Source organism: Danaus plexippus (genome assembly GCF_018135715.1).
Source record: "Danaus plexippus chromosome 29 unlocalized genomic scaffold, MEX_DaPlex mxdp_37, whole genome shotgun sequence".
Taxonomy (NCBI): Eukaryota; Metazoa; Arthropoda; class Insecta; order Lepidoptera; family Nymphalidae; genus Danaus; species Danaus plexippus.
Window position 1 is genome coordinate 318,137 of NW_026869858.1, and position 19,949 is coordinate 338,085.

General features: G+C 34.6%; 1 protein-coding gene across 1 annotated transcript; it reads left to right on the top strand.

The window, feature by feature from the left end:
• Window positions 1–8,228: 8,228 nt before the first annotated feature.
• Window positions 8,229–16,488, top strand: LOC116777008 (uncharacterized). The gene is made up of 10 exons (XM_061529230.1): window positions 8,229–8,338; window positions 8,564–8,626; window positions 9,218–9,283; window positions 9,533–9,652; window positions 11,724–11,786; window positions 12,449–12,583; window positions 12,983–13,098; window positions 13,700–13,881; window positions 14,917–15,100; window positions 15,977–16,488. The coding sequence occupies exons 1-10, from the start codon at window positions 8,294–8,296 to the stop codon at window positions 16,110–16,112; spliced, it is 1,110 nt and encodes a 369-aa protein (XP_061385214.1). The 5' UTR covers window positions 8,229–8,293; the 3' UTR covers window positions 16,113–16,488.
• The last annotated feature ends 3,461 nt before the right edge of the window (window positions 16,489–19,949 follow it).

A 19,949-nucleotide genomic window follows, 5' to 3' on the forward strand; every position in this document is an offset into this window, starting at 1 on the left:
AGTGAATAGCTTGAAGGATAATGAGAAAGTTTCTTTGTGTTGGTCTTGTTGTTTCTTATCTACCGACATATTTATAATACATATAAAAATATAAAAAAATATATATATTGTCTGATTTATATCTTCAGTATATAAGCTAATAATCGTTATATATATATATATATTAAGAATTTTTATATCTCTCGTCGCAGGACCTATTTAGATAGGTTTTTGCATGGCAGATTCAATAATAAGTAACTCGTGATATATTTAATTTAAACATACATTATTTTTATTAAAATAAATCAATAAAAATGTAAGTACATGCGAATGAAGTCGCGGTAACCGCTAGCATAAACGACACAGACACAACGAATGGATATTTATACATTAGTTCTAAGAATTCCTTGAATTAATCTATCGCAGTAACAAAAAAACAGGCTATTTGAGGACATCTCAACTTTTTAATATTTAAGATGAAGATGAGACAAAAAAAAATATCACATAGCTAAGCAACGTATCTCGCGTGTGTTACTAACACATTTTTTTCAATTACACACAAAAACTTAAGGTAATATTAGTATAATAATTGGGGCTTTTTGTTATAATATTCTTTAGACAAACATTTAAGTTACTATTTTATAATGTATTACGTAATAAATGAATTCAAACGTAACTCCTGAACGTTGTCTGATTTAGACTTTACGAGGCGAACTAACGTTGAATCTAGTATTCTGTACAATTAAATTTATATATGTATATACAAATCAATATTTCACTGACAGCTCTTCGTATGTATTAAAACGAAACGACGCTCGGGCCTTGTGAAAACGTTGAAGAGTGTGTTTATTTTAAACAGACTATACAGAGAGCATAGACACGGCACAGATAAGGCATAGATAATAGAATATAAATATTGTAAATATTAATTAACCAGTATCCAGTTAAGTGTTGTTTCAACAGTGAATAATAGATGTCGCTACATTATTATTTAGAGAAATCACAATACGTATAAAAAATACAGAACAACAGACTCTCAGTACGTGGTATCATAATTCAGAAACGTGGCAAAGTTGAACTTGTTAAGCAATCACGTATAATTACTCACAATTAATAAAAACGTCTACATGATTAAGGATAATCTATTTATAGTTTAAAAATATAATTTTTATTATAGATCACATAATGGTCTTTATACATGAAGGAAAGTCGGCTTACTTGCACTGTTTATAACTCAAGAACGGCTTTACGGGTTATGAGAGATAGCTCAGAACCAGGAAAAGGACATAGGACAATTTTAATGCAATCGTAAAAAAAATTTGATAAAATCCAAAATCTTATTTACTGCCGTTAAGGAGGAATAGTTCGCCCGTTAAGCGTACGTTACTTATTTTGAAAGTAACGCAGACGAAGTCGCGGGCAAAAACTAGTATATAACATGTAACTTGCCGGACTATATTATTGGAGACTGTCGTGTTATGTCTAGAGCTAAGACAGTAAGTAGTGACAGTTCAATGGTCACCTGACTTATCATCAGACAAGCAGTCAGCTGATCACAGGCTATCCAGAGAAGGGCGATATGCTAGATGTTCAGGTCTTGTCTTCCAGTCTTTCCTAATGTTCTTACTTATATCATCATTCTACCTAGCTACAAGATGAAGCTAATATTTTCGGATAACTACGCGTATTTTATTATTTTTAATAACCACATACTCCCGACGTTTAGGTTACTTTGCAGCAACCGTGATCATTGGCAGACGATATATAGACTCGCGAAAGTCTTAGATCGAAATAGTTACAAGATTTTCTGTAGTTATATCTAAGATTTCCGAGTGTACTCATTTAAATCAAACTAAGGTTTTCGGATACTACGCGGTTGTTTTATTGTTTTTTAACTACACCAAGAAGAATCGTTGTCGGTAGATGACAAATAACAAGACTAAATCAGGGACACTTTCATCTCGCCTGCCCGTGATCACGGTTGGTATGAAAGAATCGAAAAAACGCGGTTACGCAGTTAAAAATAATAAGAAAAAAACGGGTAGTATAAAGAGTCGTGGTAGCCTGGAGGTTAAAGGTCCGCCTTGTGATCTTGTCATATGAACTTTCTAAGAGTATTTAGACACTACTGACAGACGGTGAAGGAAAACACCGTGAGGAAACCTGGTCTTATAATTTCAAATTATAAGATTGTAATCGCCAACCCGTCTAGAGCAAGCGTGGCGATTAATGCTCTAGCCGTCTCCATGTGAGAAGAGGCCTTTGCTCAGCAGTGGGCTCTGATAGGCGGATGATGATGATGGGTAGTATAAAAAAAAACTTACTTTCATTTAAAACATTTCCTGTAAATTTCCATATACTCTCCATCTACATGATTATATCACGTTCTAACGTGAACAATTTATAGATCTTAAGTACATTATTGGTACAACCATGGAGGAAATTATGAACGCACTTAAAAACATCCAAAAAGAACTCGACAATCAAAAAATAGCAATTAAAAAAAGCGGAGAAGACGTTGCGAAACAAGTCACAGAAAATATTAACAATTATTTAGAAGAAAGGTTCTTCAATTGGGAGAAAAATCAAGAAATACTGAAAGAAAAGGTAGAAAATCAAGAAAAAAGAATCTATTTCTTAGAAAAGCAAGCGAGAGAGAGAAACTTAGTCTTTTTTGGAATTGAAGAAAAAGAAAAATCCTATAATGAGCTACAAACCAACATAACCAATTTTATTAATGAACGCTTCAATATTACCTTAGAAGCTCGCGATATCCAAGGATTAAAAAGAATAGGCAAACGAGGAGATAGACCACGCCCAATAATAATAACCTTTGTAACTCTCAGTCAGAAAATTCATATTTTGAAACAGAAAAGAGTTTTGAAAGATACTCAATTTTACCTGAAAGAAGACTTTCCAAAACAAATATTAGAGAAAAGAAAGGAGCTGCTAGAGCAAGCGAAAATAGAGAAAGAGAAGGGAAATAATGTGAGAATTCAATATGATAAACTAGTCATACAGAAATCTAACAACAAAAGGCCACTCCCTGTGTCACCAGTTGATACCTTCAAACCACAAAGCGACAATACCACACAGGCCACAAAGAAGAATAAAACTCTGAAAACACATGCACCCATACTAAGATCGAACAGCTTGCCCGAGGGTATTGTAAAGCCAAGCATGCTCCAGTTCCTAGTCAACAAAAATACTAACAGTACAACCCAAAGGCAAAATACTGAAAATAGAGACAATAAAGCATAGCAATTAAACCACCCCCATTGCACGAACTACACATATGAGCAAAATGAGATCAGCAACAATAACCATCTTCCAAACCGGTTGGTCGCCGTGGAAGATTACGACCAAAACCCTCCAAAGAAAATAATTAACATCAAAACTCAAAACTCCACTTCTATCAAACAATAAACTCTACATAATAACATACAACGTCAGAACGTTGTCGTCGTACAGTCGGCTACTAGAGCTGACAGAAGCTCTTAAAAACATTAATTTTGATATAATTGGATTATCAGAAATGCGTCGCATGGGTACAAAGATCGAAGAATACGATAACTGTATACTCTGCTACACAGGACGGACTCAAGGGCAATACGGTGTCGGATTTCTAATCAATATAGAACACAAGAGTAACATAGATAGCTTCATGGGTATATCCGAAAGAGTCGCACTACTGAACATAAGTATACAGGACAAAAAGTTGTCCATAATACAATCGTATGCCCCAACAGAGGCAACAAAAGATGAAGAACTAGAAAACTTCTATGCAGACTTGTACAAAGCCATCAACCTAGCTTATAGAACATACATAATCATGGGCGACTTCAATGCCAAAATAGGTCAACCAAAGGCAGATGAATACTTGATAACAAAACCAAACGGCTACGGTACAAGAAACAACAGAGGACAAAGGCTTATAGATTTTGCACTCGAAAATAAAACAGCAATTTTAAATACCTACTTTTCAAAGAAACCGAAGCGAAGATGGACGTGGCGTTCACCAAGAGGGGACTACAAAAACGAAATAGACTACATTCTGTCTAACAAACCCAATATGGTACAAAATATAGAAGTGCTAAATCTTAATTTTCCTTCTGACCATAGACCCGTCAGAGCAACAATAAAATTGCTAAAAACGAAAAAGAACCGGTCTGGCTACTCACAACACAACTATAACTCCAGCCTGAAGAATGATGATGAAGAAACCCTATACCACGAGTACCTCTCAGCAAGCCTACCAAATCCACTTGACCCTCACGATAATGTTCCAGTGCAATCCTATTACAATAACATAGTAAATGCAATCACCCAAAGCCTCCAGAACGCAAAAATACCACCTAGTAAAAAACCACATAAAAGACATAAGATATTATCAGATAACACGGTAGCGCTCATGGAGAGAAGAAAGCTACTACTAAACACTAAAAACAAAAACAGGTCTATGAAAAACGAACTCTCAGCGCTATACAAATTAGTAAGCTAACGTATAAAGCAAGATTATGCAAGATACAGAGCGGATACCGTCGAGAAACATTTAATTCAATCAGGCAGTTCAAAAAGAGCGTTTAAAGAGCTAAGAACAAACAGGAAATGGATCGACGGTCTAAAAAGTGAAGGAAAAACCGCAAACAGTCGCCACGAAATCAAAGAAATTGCAACAAAATTCTACAGATCACTTTATAGCACGCAAGATCAGAAAAGCTACGAGGAAAATCCCGATCTAAGTAACACATTCAGAGCTGCAAATTCAAATGAATGCATACCATTCACTACAACAGAAGTAACCCAAGCAATAAATAGACTAAAAGCAAATAAAAGTCCCGGCTCCGACAACATTACAAATGAAGCATTAAAATCGGCAGTATTACTACTGGCTCAACCGCTGACTGTCCTTTTTAACCGAATATTGAAATCCTCAACAACACCAACACAATGGTCCGAGTCAGATATTATACTCATCTATAAAAAAGGAGACCCATGCGAGATTTGGAAGATTGGGAACTATAGGCCAATAAGCCTGTTGCCCAGTACCTACAAACTATACTCCTCTCTCATAAACCAAAGAATAGGCACCATAATAGACGCCGAACAACCCAAAGAACAAGCTGGATTTAGGAAGAATTATTCGACTATTGATCATATCCACACCCTTGAACTAGTTATGGAAAAATACAAAGAAAAACAAAGAGCACTGTACATCGTCTTCATCGACTATAAAAAAGCTTTCGACTCAGTTTCACATTCAAGTATATGGAAGGCGCTAGCCGAACAAGGCGTACAAGACGGGTACATTCAAATATTAAGAAATATTTACAAAAACAATAGAGGTAGAGTCAAATTGGAAAGTGCAGGCCCATGCTTCCCCATAGAGAGAGGGGTGAGACAAGGCGACCCAGCCTCCCCGACTCTGCTTATTGCCATTCTAGAGTCCATAATAAGAAAGCTAGACTGGAAAACTAAAGGCATCAACATAGACGGAAACTATCTGAACCACCTACGATTCGCTGACGATTTGGTACTCTTATCAGAATCTAGCGTACAATTACAGGCTATGATTCATTCCTTAAATGTGGCAAGCAAAAAGGTGGGCTTAGAGATGAACCTCACAAAAACAATGTTGATGACAAACGGTTCAGAAAAGACAATATCAGTCGACAAGGAAACATTGAAATATACAAATAAATATATATATCTAGGCAAACAAGTTTAGAACGAAGCATGCTAAAAATCAAAAGAATCCAAAAAATACGTCACACCAAAATAAGGAGCATAACTAATGCCACAGATGCGCTGAACTATTCACAGAAACTGAAATGGAAGTGGGCAGGGCATGTAGCGAGAATGACTGACGAAAGATGGACAAAAACGATAACTTTATGGCGAGGTCCGTGGGGGAAACGTCAAAGGGGAAGACCGCTCACGAGATGGGATGACGATATCCGCAAAATTGCTGGCTAGAGTTGGATACAAACAGTCCAAAACAGAGACATTTGGGCTTCTTTGGAGGAGGCCTACACCCGTAGAGGGGTTCTTGTAGATTAGATTAAGTATTTAAATCATACGGTAATTAGAATTTTGTCTAAATTCGTCAAAATATTATATTGTTAATCAAATAGTAGGCAAATGCAAATGGAAGAGAATAAAAAGAAGATACTCATTAGTTAACAATGGAAGCATAAATCAAATACTCTGTTACTTTTTACAAGAAATAAAAAGGCTTTTTATTTTATTTTATTATTTATTATAAGTACATTATTAAGCTACAGTCTATATTAGTATATAAAGGAATTAAAACTTTTTGTTATATTGTTTACGTATTGTACTTTCTAACTCGACTTCCAACAAGGTTGCGTTTAACGTTTAACGTTCCGGAGGAGGGGGAGAGGAGAGGAGGAGAGAGGAGGATAAAAAGAGACAGAGCGAGAGGAAATGCGTGGCGCTCGAACGCACGCAGGCATTCCCTTATGACTAGTGAGTAATGTTAATAGTTTGTTCTAAATAAACACAAAAAAATCCTTTAAAAACATTTTCTCTTCCTGATTTCATCCCAACATTACGAAGTTTCACTTCTTACGCGCGGAGGGACTGCAAGGACATTTTTTTTTTATAATTTTCCGATAATGTTTTGTATTGTACTATAAAGAATAAAAAGAAATTTACGAACGTGATATAAGGTTATTATTTCGTTGACTTATACGGAAGGCTTGTGGAAGCGTAATGACGTCTAAGATTTTAGTGTACATATTTAAATGAAACTAAGTTTTTTTGGATACAGAGCATTTTTTTTTTATTTTATATATAAATATTCCGAGGTTTCGGTCCCCTGCAGCAACCGTGGTCAAAGACAGATGAGATAAAAGTAATGATAATAAATGCGAAGCATCCGAATAAGTAATTAACATTTAAATGCACATGGAAGGTCAAATGTCATTAATTTTTTACTATATATGTATAATCGAATGTATTTCAATTAAATTCTCGATAGAATTCATTTTTCATTACAACATCTTAACTAGTATGGTAGAATTATCGAAGTGTTGTCTATCTGACAGGTAAAAGGTTTTAAATTTGTAATTTATTAATAGACAGTTGATTTTGACAGGTTTTTTTTTTTATTTACGAATACGTAAAGAGGATAAGGAATAGGATTTAGAACCTTGATTTCGACTTTGCCTCCAATTTCGTGAAAGGTTAATAACCTTATACGTTTTTATTTGTACAGGAATCTGAAACCGTTGTTAATAGTGGTTACTAAAACAATTAAAATTAGTATCGAGAATCTCTACAGAGCAATTTTTTTATGTAACTGTTATATGAGTACGTATATTATTTTGTTTTTTTTTTTTGAAGGAATCTATTGAGTATGTGTAAGGCAATAAGTTTTGGTAATGTCCAAAAAATAACTCGAATGTTATGACGAAATGAACTAAGATTAATTGGATTTATATTTTCACACAACACAACAGCATTCAGGACAACATTGGAGGCCTTAAACCTACACCTGGGTCGCAAGTCCCAGGCCCTGTTGAAGCTCCTCTCCCTGCAACGATGGACCCGGCACCAGCACGTTGAATCCATCGAATGCTGAAAAGTATCGTCTCTTATAATAGTTAATGCTAGCGGAAATAATTTTACATATATTTTCTTCCTTTTCTTCTGAAATTTGTAGTGTGCTCCGTCTTACGAAGAAAATATAATAACTAATAGCAAAGCATATTTTTTTTTAACGTTTTGAAAAAAAAAAACGAAATATAAAGAGATAACGAAATGAGATAAAGACTTATTGTTTTATCAATCAGTAAATTTCAAAAATATTATAATTTTTTTTTTATTTATAGAGACGAGACCTCTTAGCATTCAGTGGACTCACCGTGCGGGTGCCGGGTCCATAGCTGCAGGGAGAGGAGCTTCAACAGTGCCTGGGACTTGCGACCCAGGTGTAGGTTTAAGGGGCCCTATCTAACGCGTTAAACGCTCACCTCTACTGTTCAAGTTCCTCTTTCTACCTAATCAAATTTGAAAAGAACCTACTAGGGCTGCCTTCGAAGTACGTTCCAAGAATGAATTCATGTGAGTTCCGGACAGGCCCAAGTCTTTTAGTAGGTTGTAGAGAGTTGTAGCCGTTATACCTCTCCCTCGATTTTTTCTTTATTCGTCATTAATTGTCGATGGATAACGAAGTTAAAAATAACAATTAAATAAACCTAAGCTAATCGGTAACTCTGTTAGGATTTACTGTTTTTATAATTGTCCAATTATTTTCTTTTCTTTGTATTTTACTACAATTGAATCGCCTATGAAGCAAGCAGGTGGCGGAATGGTGACGGTATTTTTGATTTTGGTGAGAATTTTCAAGTTTCAATATAAAATTTTAATTACATATATATTGAATTTCAATGACATCCGTCAGCACACTTACAGCTATAACTAAACACGACTAATTCTTAGCTCACATTGTGTAACTTAATGTTTTCAGCATAAAATATATTTTATAATAAAATACTTTGCGAGTTTCTCGTCTTCAGTCAGCTACAGAGAGTGTTTAGCCCTTTTTATTTATTCACAGTCGTGGTCGTCGCTGTGCATCGACGTTGAATCTGCTGCCAGCTTCAGTTTCAATCACAACTTTGTAAGCATAAATAAAACAGCATCTCTGAGCACAGATTATATTATTATATTATCTTAATCTTTGCTATTTAATTGTTGAATTAATACCTTATTCAGACTTTGCGTTAAAGGTCATATTGTATTGGACCTTTTCTGTCAATTTAAATCAGTTTAAACAGCCAAGAAATTGTACATATTTTATTACTATTAAAAAATGTAGGAGTAGGACTTAAAGAAAATAGGGCACGTTAGTTCATTAAGAAATTTGGGTTATTCACTCAGCTGAGAAAAGTAGTATAAAGATTTTAATAGGAACTACATTAACGAGAAGAAATCTTGAAAGGAATGGCAGTCTATGCGTAAGATTAGCACAGCGGCTATGTATCGGTCGGATTGTGTCAGAATATAAAATAGGAAAATTGATTTAAATGAAACTAGTATTTTACTTTTCGGCAACCGTGATCACGGTTGCCGAAAAGTAACTGAAACGTCGGGAGTATGTAGTTTTTCACAAAAATAAATCACGCGTAGTTTATCCGAAAAATACTAGTTTCGTTTAAATGAATAAAACTCGCGAAAGTCTTAGATCTCATTATAGGTAAATTGATTTCAGGTAAAAGATGATATTTACGATCAACCCGTAAACCTGATGGCTCCCAAGAAAAATCCACACATGAAGGTAGGTTAGCCCAAGTATGGAAGTTTTGATATTAAATTATTCAGTATTTAACTTGATTCTTCCTAACAATTTATAAGTTCAATCGGAAACGGTACGTACAGAAAGCATGCATAAATCTTTGAAGATCAAATTATTTAATTTTCTAAACGATTCTCTTTAGGAAACCTGTTCTATATATACAACCAGACCAAAAAGATATAAAAATACCGTATTGCAATTAATTCATTGATTAAATGAAGCGAATTTCAGAACGTCCAAGAACAGTCCACCACCGAGGACCCCTGGTCTCCGTTGGACTTCTCCAAGTTGGATGCCATTATAGCCGAGCAGCAACAGGAAGACAACAACCGTATTAAGAGACGTGCGAAGGTATTCCATCACGGAAGTATGACAAAAATACACACAAACATTTTATACATACATATTTTCATATTCCTGTAAATTTTCGCTCAGATCCGCACTGAGTAATCCTATAGTATTAAAAGGGACTCACTGGGTCTGAGACTTTTATATTGACGTATTACACAGATAAAAAAACTTCGGGTCGAATTCAGTTATGAATAAAAAAAGTTTATATATATATATATTTTTTTTATATAATTAAAAAAAAAAGAATTGCCAAAAACAAATACGAGTTTTAAGTGATTTAATTATATATGTATGACCAATAAGTGATTGATAGATAATAAGACATATTTTTGTAATATGAAAATTTAAGTTAATAGATTGACTTTAAAAACGGAATTATCTTAAAATTAAGAGATGTTATCGCGTCAGCAAAGACATAACGTATTGATTATGTGTATTTTAAATATAAAATCGATTGATTATGTCTCGTTTGCCCAGTTAGTGCCGTACCGAAATATTGTAGATGAAAATATAAATATTTCGATATATTTGTTATCTCGATTAAAAGACGACATTAATTTAAGTGATATTTGTGAGACGAGATTATTATGTGAATTAGTTTTCTTTAAAAAGTGCTCTTCAAATTGCTTAACATAAACCCGCGATGCTTTAAACTCGGACCGATGTTCCGTAATATTTTAGATGATAAAGATAATAACAGTTTTTTTAAGCATTTAGTTTTTTTTTGGGAAATTTTTTCCTTGATTACTTCTGTTAGTCGTTTACGAATTATCGTTACCAGGAGATTCTTGCGAGCATTTCTCAGACAAAATCGATAATCGCTAAACGGGAAGAAGTGTTTTAAATCAAAATCAATTTTTGCACAGAACACCCGTCGTTTTAATACATTGAGTGGCCCAGCGTTGAGGGAGCGCCCTCATCACTATCTATATCCGGAACCGGTGAAGGATAGAATCCTGGAATTCACCACCACAACCAAGAAGCCCGGTATCCTTCCAGAGACAATGAACCCCGGTGTGATATTCCGCGTGAGAATGTCAGACGCCATCTTGCGGATCAAGCAAAGAATGTACGAAGATCCGGAGAGGCATATAGAGGCCGACATAATTTATACGAATCTCATAAAAAAAGTCGTCATGGACGAGATAACCAAGTTCCACAACCTGCTCTTAATGTATAAAACCGATAAGTCGATCAAGGAGCACCTCGGCGAGTGCGGAGGCCGGATATACAAGTTCATCAGCTACATGACCATCAAGGTCCACATATACTGTCTGTTCGACGCGCTCTGGATAGACGGCAACCCGTATGTGATTGGCGACGAGTACTCCGTGACCCCGGTGGAGGCACCGCCGATGCTGCAGTGCGACGCGTCTGAATGCAATTCGGTTGTTTTTGTCGATTCCATAACCGAACCCAAGGATATCGAGGAGTGATTTATGATCGCAATAAAATAGTGATTCGATTGAATTCGTTTTTGATTTGCTACCTTCGTTTTCTTTGGTTACGATACGGATGACAGAGAAAAGTGATTCACAAACATCGATGATATTATTTTTATATATATATGTTTGATATTTTTTGCAGAGTTAACCTGTCAATCACAATTCCTACGTTAACTAAAAATTGGAGAATTTTTTTTTATTACATCATATATAATATTTTTTTTAAAACTACCTTCATGGACTAACATGCTAAATCAAACAATATTTATCTTAATGTAGTATTCATTTAAATGAGACTAATATTTTTCGGATTACTACGCGTATTTTACTATTTCCTAAACTACACACTCCCGACGTTTCGGTTGCTTTGCAGCGACCGTGTACACGGTCAGACGAAATATATATATATATATATATATATATATATATATATATATATTAATGCATTTTTGTTTTTGTGCAAACAACTGAAATTAGTATTTCAATGTTAGTTACATATTCCTATACTTACGTTCACATACGTTTTTTTTTTTATAATACCCTGTATTTGATAATTTAGTGTAAATATATAAGAGTAATAATTTTTTTCCGTTATATATAAAAAATTTTCTGTACCATTGTTTCAGCATCGCAAAGCAAGACGACGTAACAAAGTCCGTACCTCAACTCCCATGGCAGAATTTCATGAGGTATAACATGAAATTTTATATGAGAACAACTAAAATTTATATCACACGACGCTTGTCATCATAAAAATTAAAAAAAAATCTAAACTGATCTGTTACATAAAAAGTTTCTTACCAAAATTTGATCACCAAATACAGCGAGACTACCAGTTGAATATAAAAATAACTTATTCAATCATTACTGAAAATTATTTATTGCAATTTGTAACGGAAAATATAAAGACAGATGGCAAAAAAAAAATAAGTATAAAATCTAACTAAATTATAATTTTTCCTAAGAATTGACTAAATTTTTTTTTTGGCACCAACCTATTTTAATGAGTAAACAAAAAACAAGAGACAGAACAGTATCAATGATTATTTTCGCTGGTTTTCATTATTCATCAATAATTATGAAATATTTATAAAATTTTCAGCGATGAGATCTAAGATTTTAGCGTGTACGAAATTAAAATGAGACCTTGATCTCGCCTGCCCGTGATCAGGGCTGATGTAAAGTGATCGAATCGTAGAGAGATGTAAAATAAAATGATAAAAAACGAGAACTATACAAAATACATTGATTTGATGTGATGATTGGAAATCACGTTCCTATTAATAGTACCATACCGACGCTATAGTCGTGCCATGCCAGAAAACTAAACCTTGTTCCTGGTATCTCATAGGGAAATCTAACAACGACCGTACCGATAGCCAGGCGAGCTGATCGTTCAGACACCCAACAGATTAAGAACAAGAGGAGACATCGTAAAAGTAAGAAGGCCAAGCCCTCCTACGACGCCTACGACCCACCGGTTAAGGTAAATAGCATAACATTATTTGAAAAGGTAAGCAATTACAATATAATTGTTAGCGAATATATATATATATATATATATATATATATATATATATATATATATATATATATATATAATTCTAGATTAATGAATCTTTTTGTATGTGTGTGTGACGCCCCTGAGGGTATTCACAAACCAGCCCGGCAGATGGCGCTGCAGTCTGTATCTAGGTTATTTAAAATGAACATAGCTTCAACATAGGTTACTATATATATATATTTGTAGCACGCCATACCTTTCTCTTTGAGCACAATACTGATGGTCACTGAAGAAGCGAGCAAAAACCAGTGTGAACATAAATTATCAAATAACTCGGTTATCTAAGCTTGTTATGTAGTTGGATTTTGTGTTTTATTTGAGGATTTTGAGTCGTCGTTCGTGGAGATGCCCAAGGATCTCTACCAAGCGCACTTGAGGCCCGGTGTCATCTTCCGCATACACATGTCCGAGGCCATATTGAAAATGCAATACCGAAAGTGAGTTAAAACCATTTTCAACTCTCGTAATTCTGTTACTAAAGAGATATTGCTCCTTGTTCGTGTTCATCAATTTTTATTTATAGCCAATATCACTTTGATTGTAAATGTTATGTTAGTGAATTTTAAAAAATAATATTTTGCGTCATTTATTTTTGATTTATTTGATAGGATATTAATAGTTATCTATCGTCAAGCGTGAGTTGCAACGTGTCAGTGACGAGAATTTTGTAAAACGGCCATTTTGAAAACAAACATACCTAATGCTTTTGTTATCTATATTTTGGATGTTGGTTTTAATGAGGATTCTTTATTAATATATTATTTACCCGAGTATCTATTAAATATAATACTTTATATACAATTATGAATGTTTATAAGATAACAAGATCACAGAATATACATAGCGGTTGACATTTAATTTTTAATGTATTTTTCTTCTGCTGTTCATTTGTTTTCGACAGTTCCGTTCACTATTATTTGCTAGAAACACAACATCTCGCTTGGTATAGACCATAGAGTATGTTGCTTTATTAAGTATAGTTATAATATTTAACTCGCTCATTCTAATGGTTTAATTTAACTGAACAATAAACATCAGCTACGGCGAGGATAAAGACGAGTCCGTGATCGAAGCCGACGTGGAGTATTTGCGGTTGACACGGAAAGTGATCAACGACGAGATAACGAAATTCGAGGACCTCAAGTGGCTTATCGGCTGGTTCACGAATCGTTCGGAGCTGATCCAGGAGCATACTTGCAATACTAGATACTATGCTGTCGGTGAGTTTGGTTTGACATATAAAGTGTCGTCATCAGCCTATCGGAAACCATCCCTGGGCAAAGGCCTCTCATCGAGGAGAAGCTCAGAGCACTAATCACCACGCTCGCTCAAGGCGGATTATATAATTTGAAATTATAAGTCCAGGTTTCCTCACGATGTTTTCCTTCACCGCCTGTCAGTTGTGTCTAAACACTGAGATCTAAGATTTATTCATTTAAATGAAACTAATATATTTCGGATATACTACGCGGATTTTATTATTTTAAAAAAACTACATAATCCCGACGTTTCGGTTACTTTTCAGCAACCGTGATCACGGTTATATTACTTCATTTAAATGTGTCTAAATACTCTTACAAAATTTATTGAAAATTAAGAACATTATATAAAAAAGGCTCCAAACGAATAAAATGAAATATTTACATCGAATATCACTGCATATTATATGATATAAATACTTGCAGCGTTTAAATACTCTCATTTGCTTAGTTTTATTAGATCAAAAGAATGACGTGTAGTTTTATAATTTACCTGTATTTTTGCATAGTTAATTTCTAGATTTTTTTTTTAGATATAACCGCTTTTAGACCTTTAAATTGCGAAAACAATCACATCTTCAAAAACTCTTTAAATTACTTGTGAGTTACATCTCTTAACCATGACTTATGGATTACTATTTTCTGTTTTGTATCATAAATAGCGTTTTTTTTCACTTGTTGCGAATAAAACATGCGAAGGTTTATTTGTTTTGCATGTTTGTGTTTGAAATTTTGTAAAACAAGTGAAACAAGTAAAGGTTCCATGACGGTAAAATTAATTCTCGAGTATAAAGTTATTTGTTTTTAAATTCTAAAAGCAGCTTCAGTTAGATTTCTAACTCCAAGTTCTATTCATAGAATAATATTATCTCAGTTCTTTTGAAATTAGTTAGTAGGAAGTGTTCTGATAACTTCGTTCAGTCAGATACGTGGATGTAATTGTGTAATTGGGATTAATTCGTCCAACTTATCCGTTGGATGTTCCACTTCATCCAGGAATCCCTCCGACGATGTTCACTCACAGCGAGGAGTACATGAAGCGTATGTGTTTATTCGACAACGTGTTTATCGATCACATTCCTTACGTGGTTGGCGAGGACGGATCCCTAATGGCGGCGGTGGCACCACCAGTACTACACTGTGACGCAGCCACTTGCACTTCAGTGCCTTTCATCGACAGGTAATGTTTTAAACATATACTTGTTATATGTGCAAAAACATATAATGACTTATTAATAGGCCAATTGGTGAAGGCCTTGGAACGCAATATTTTGAAGGTTGTAAAATCGAGTAGTGCCTATGACAATTTTCCTTTACGTATTTTCGATTTTGTTTTATTCTGCTATATTATCTACCGGTAGCTACAAACTTCTTTTCAACTTATTATGTTTGTGGGCTCACAAAAGATAATAGGTCAAAGTCGTTCCTATGCCTTACTTATAATGTTAACAATGCTCAATTGGAAAAAAGCAAAAAATACCTTGGGCTTTCTACACACTGGCTGAGTCATTTAAACAAGACATGGATTTAAAATTACAACGAATATATATTTTTTTTTAGATAAAAATGCTATCATTTATTTAATTTAAAATTATTAAAACTACATTTTTTATCATTGTAAAGTGGTGACGATAAAACAGTATACGATATCTTGTGATAAAAAATAAGGAATAACTAATAAATATAAAAATGTATATCAACATTTAAATCCAATATCAATTCAGTCTCTCTTTAAAACGCAACAATGTTTTGCGGCCAAAAAGCTCTTTATCGGCGATGCCTCATCTTACTTGATGAAACCCCACTCCGCATCTATTTCCGTTGTGACATGCGATAGATAATTGGACTTTGTTTAGATTCAAAGAACAGTCCATGTACTTCTGTTGGAAAGATTTTCATTCTTCACGTCTTAGTGCTCTCGAGATATAAATTCTATTAAGGACTAAACTGGACAAAGACATTTATCAACTATGACCCTCAAAAGATTTTGCTATCTTTCGGACCGCACTGCCTATGTTTTGTTACATTAATATAATTCCCCATTTCATTTTCCCAGTGTAATGTTCGACGAGCGCCTCACCCGCAGCAATGTGCGTACGGTGACTCGTTGTCAGGCCAGTTGCCGCATGCACTGTCGCAACGACGCCGACTGTCTAACGAGATGCTCCGCGAGATGTCTACGTGCAGAATAGAGCAGCATCAGTATCGTTACAGCCCCTTTCAGCACTCATGATTTTTCTCGACAAAATACATAGTAACTAATTTCCATCTGAAAACTAATACCCTGACATCTTATTAGGACGTACAATTTTTTCTGAAGTTTCTCAAACAAATGAGTCATATTAAAACTAAAAGCGATAGTTTTATTTTCTTCCATGTCGTACCTTACAAGTACCCACAAAAAAATGTAGGAAATATTTATGAAATCGTTATGGAAGCCATTGATTTGTTGGTAACTCATACAAGACCTGATTGACTTTAAGCCAAAAACGGACATTGAAGATTACGATCGGAACTAATAAAATATATAAATATAACCTGACACCGCAATAAATGATGTGCGTAGCATTTCAATGCTTTCATTTTTGTCCTCATTAAAGTATAAAATACAGACGTAGATTATATGTGTGCGCAACGTATTGGAAATTTAACGAACATCGCCAGGGCCACAGCGTTGTATGAAGATATATATATCGCATACATAAATAAGGCTGCTGACTGGGAAGGAACACCTGGGCATGTGAATCAGAAGATTCCTGATGACAAGAAATAGAATGGCATTGCTATTGCTATCCTGACATCGGGACAGTCACATAGACTTAGGTACAGGTTATAAGTCTGAATATGTAATTTTTATTACAAACCTATTCAAACTTATAAGTTAGTTTCGTAGTTTTTGTGGGGCTTCTGACTGGCCAGAAACCCGGTCTGCCGCTAGTTGTTTATTCCCCCGCATACCTATTATGTAAATTTTTACCAAAAAAAAAATCATGTTTTTTTTAAATGGTGGGAAAAACGAAAAACCACTAAACAGAGATTTAATTTAAACATGGTTTAAACAATCAATTAGTTATTTTTTTTTTAATAATTTGAAAAGTTTCAAACTTACATACACATTTACTTACAAAAATCCAGTAGTGTCTGACCCTCCACTTGAGCGAGCTTTAAGTTTCATTTTCTAGTGTATACAATGTTTCATTAACTCATTGTTTGTATAATAAAATGAGCTATTGCCAAAAAAAAACAAATTAGAAACTCGATTATCCGGCCCTCAGTTGTACGGATCCGCGATTATCCGGACTACGGACAAATTATATGAAATACCTACAACTTACAAGTCGAACTTATGCAAGCATGAACGTGTCGGAACTTGCATTGAACAGCCCGCGAGTTTCCTTATTGTTATTTGTTTTAGTTAGTCAGCAATCGTTGCTACGCTTTGACGTGTGTGTTACATTTATTATACATACAATAAGGAACATCTTTAAAATAAAAAGAAAAATGGAAGCAGGGCAGGAGAGAGACGTGGACTTCACTTTTTGAGGTTCGATCGTCGAGGCGACATCGCTCAAGGGTTTTAAGAGTTAATATTGCGTCAGCAATTAGTTCTAAGGCTATTTTAAGGACATTACTCTGTGAATAGTTTATTTGTTGTTATGCTTGTGTTTGCAGTGTATTATTTTGTTCCTTGATTTACCTTTTATGTGTTCATTTTAATTAAAATCTCATTGTCAAATTGTTAAATGTCATATTGTTATTTTCTTTGCATATATTCGAACGAAGTTCCTGAATATACATATTAAAAAATGTCAAAGCGTAAGAGAGTGGTGTTATCGCTTAGAGACAAAGTAAATATTATTGATTCATTGAAAAAAGGAGAAACCGGTAGTAAGTTAGCTGAAAATTATGGTATAGGTACATCCACGATAATTGATATCAAGAAGAATACCGATTAAATTTTGTTGTACGCCAGCAAATTAGATAGTGAAGACGGGAGTAAACATCGGAAAGTGATGCAGAAACAGAACAATGAACTTTTAGAGGACGCTCGCTTCGTACTGTTGGTTTTTACAAAAACTATCAACTGGGCAACCGATACCTGGCCCTGTACTCGGTGAAAAAGCAGTACAGTTAAATAAAAAATTTGGTGGTGATGGATCGTTTGTGGCTAGTAACGGGTGGTTGTACAGATGTAAATCTCGTCATGGAATTCGTGAATTCGAAATACAAGGTGACAAATGTCAGCTAATGTAGATGCAGCAAACTCTTTCAAAGATGATTTTAAGAAGAATTTGGATGAAAATAACTATGACCTGAGTTTCGTTTATAATGCTGATGAAACCGGATTTAACTGGAAGTCATTACCATCAAAATCCTTAGGTTATAGGCGAGAGAATTCAGCTCCAGGATATAAAAGTAGCAAAGAGCGAGTAACAATATTAGTTTGCGTTAACGCTACCGGCACACATAATATACCTTTGCTTCTCATCGGAAAATAAAAAAAAAAAACAGATGTTTCAAAAATATCAGGGTGCCCTTAATGTATAAGCATGAAAAAAGCGCAAGATTATAAATTATAAGATAGAAATCGCCAACCCGTCTTGAGTGAGCGTGGTGATTAATGCTCTAACCTTCTCCATGTGAGAAGAGGCCGTTACTCAGCAGTGGGCTCCTATAGGCTGATGATAATGATGATGAAAAAAGCGCATGGATGAACTGTGAAATATTCATAGACTGGTATGACAACACTTTTATACTTGAAGTAAAAAAAAGACAAAACGACATTTGTAAACAAGGTAATGTACTGCTTTTACTGGATATTGCACCAACCCATCTTCGGCTGAACTGTTGGAGAGAGAAAATAAAAAATTTAAAGTAAAATTTTTGCCTCCAAATGTGACGTCCTGGCTACAAGCAACGGATCAAAGTGTTGTTGAAACACTGAAGCGACTTCATAGAAAACGACTTTTACGTAGATTATTATCGGTTGTTGAAAATAATGCAGAAGTCGTCTTATCATTTTTCTAAGGGAATGAATTTCAAGGAGTGTTTTTACATGGGTGTAGATGTGTTGGATTCGATTGAAAGAAAAACTCTGAACGAGGCTTGGAACAAATTACTTAATCGGGACATTGAAAATTCAGTAACGAATACGGATGATTGAATTTTAGAGGAAATTAATGAGCTACTGTTAAATATACAAATATGTCAGGATTGTGAATGATGATACGAAAGAGTGGGACACTTGTGACAGTAATGATCGAGGCTTTCAGATTATGTCGGGTGACGGAATCGTAGAAAACATAATGCAGAGAAACGAACAGCATGAAATGCGAGAAGACGAAACAGAAGAGAATCAAGACGAGGAAAATGATGCGGGACCATCTCACGATGAAGCACTTCATGCACTGGAAACGGATCTCAAGTGGTTCGAAAAGCAAACAGAGTGTTACTGTGAGCTTACTACAGCTGAAACGAATTCTCGATATAGCAGCAACGAAGAGAAAGAGTTGCTTACGTGAAAAAACAATAACCGAATATAAAAAAATTAAAATTGAAGTTATTACTTTACTTCATGATTACCAATTGCATTACCATTACACGTTGTTAACAAATCACACGTACACGAGTACGTAAATATTTTATTTCATCATAAAAGCTTCCGTTTTTATTGCGTATACATATGTATATCTAATCTAAGAAAATGTTTCCTTTAATTATATATAAATAAACAATGATTTTATTTGATATGTAATTGTTTTTTTTTAATAAGCATATATTATGTACTACATACGCACTAAACCCGCCTTTTTTCATACATTCGATTATCCGTGTGCCTAACGACAATAATTAGTCCGGTTAATCGAGTTTCTACGTACGTCGAAATATGTTTTAAACTAATCGAATCTATCCTTTAAAGTTATTGTGGCTCTAGGGTTAATAAAGTCTGCTCTATATTTGATTTTGGGACCTCCTAACACTTCACCACCATGTTTATAGTTGATTTTCTTCTGAGACGCTTTGTATTT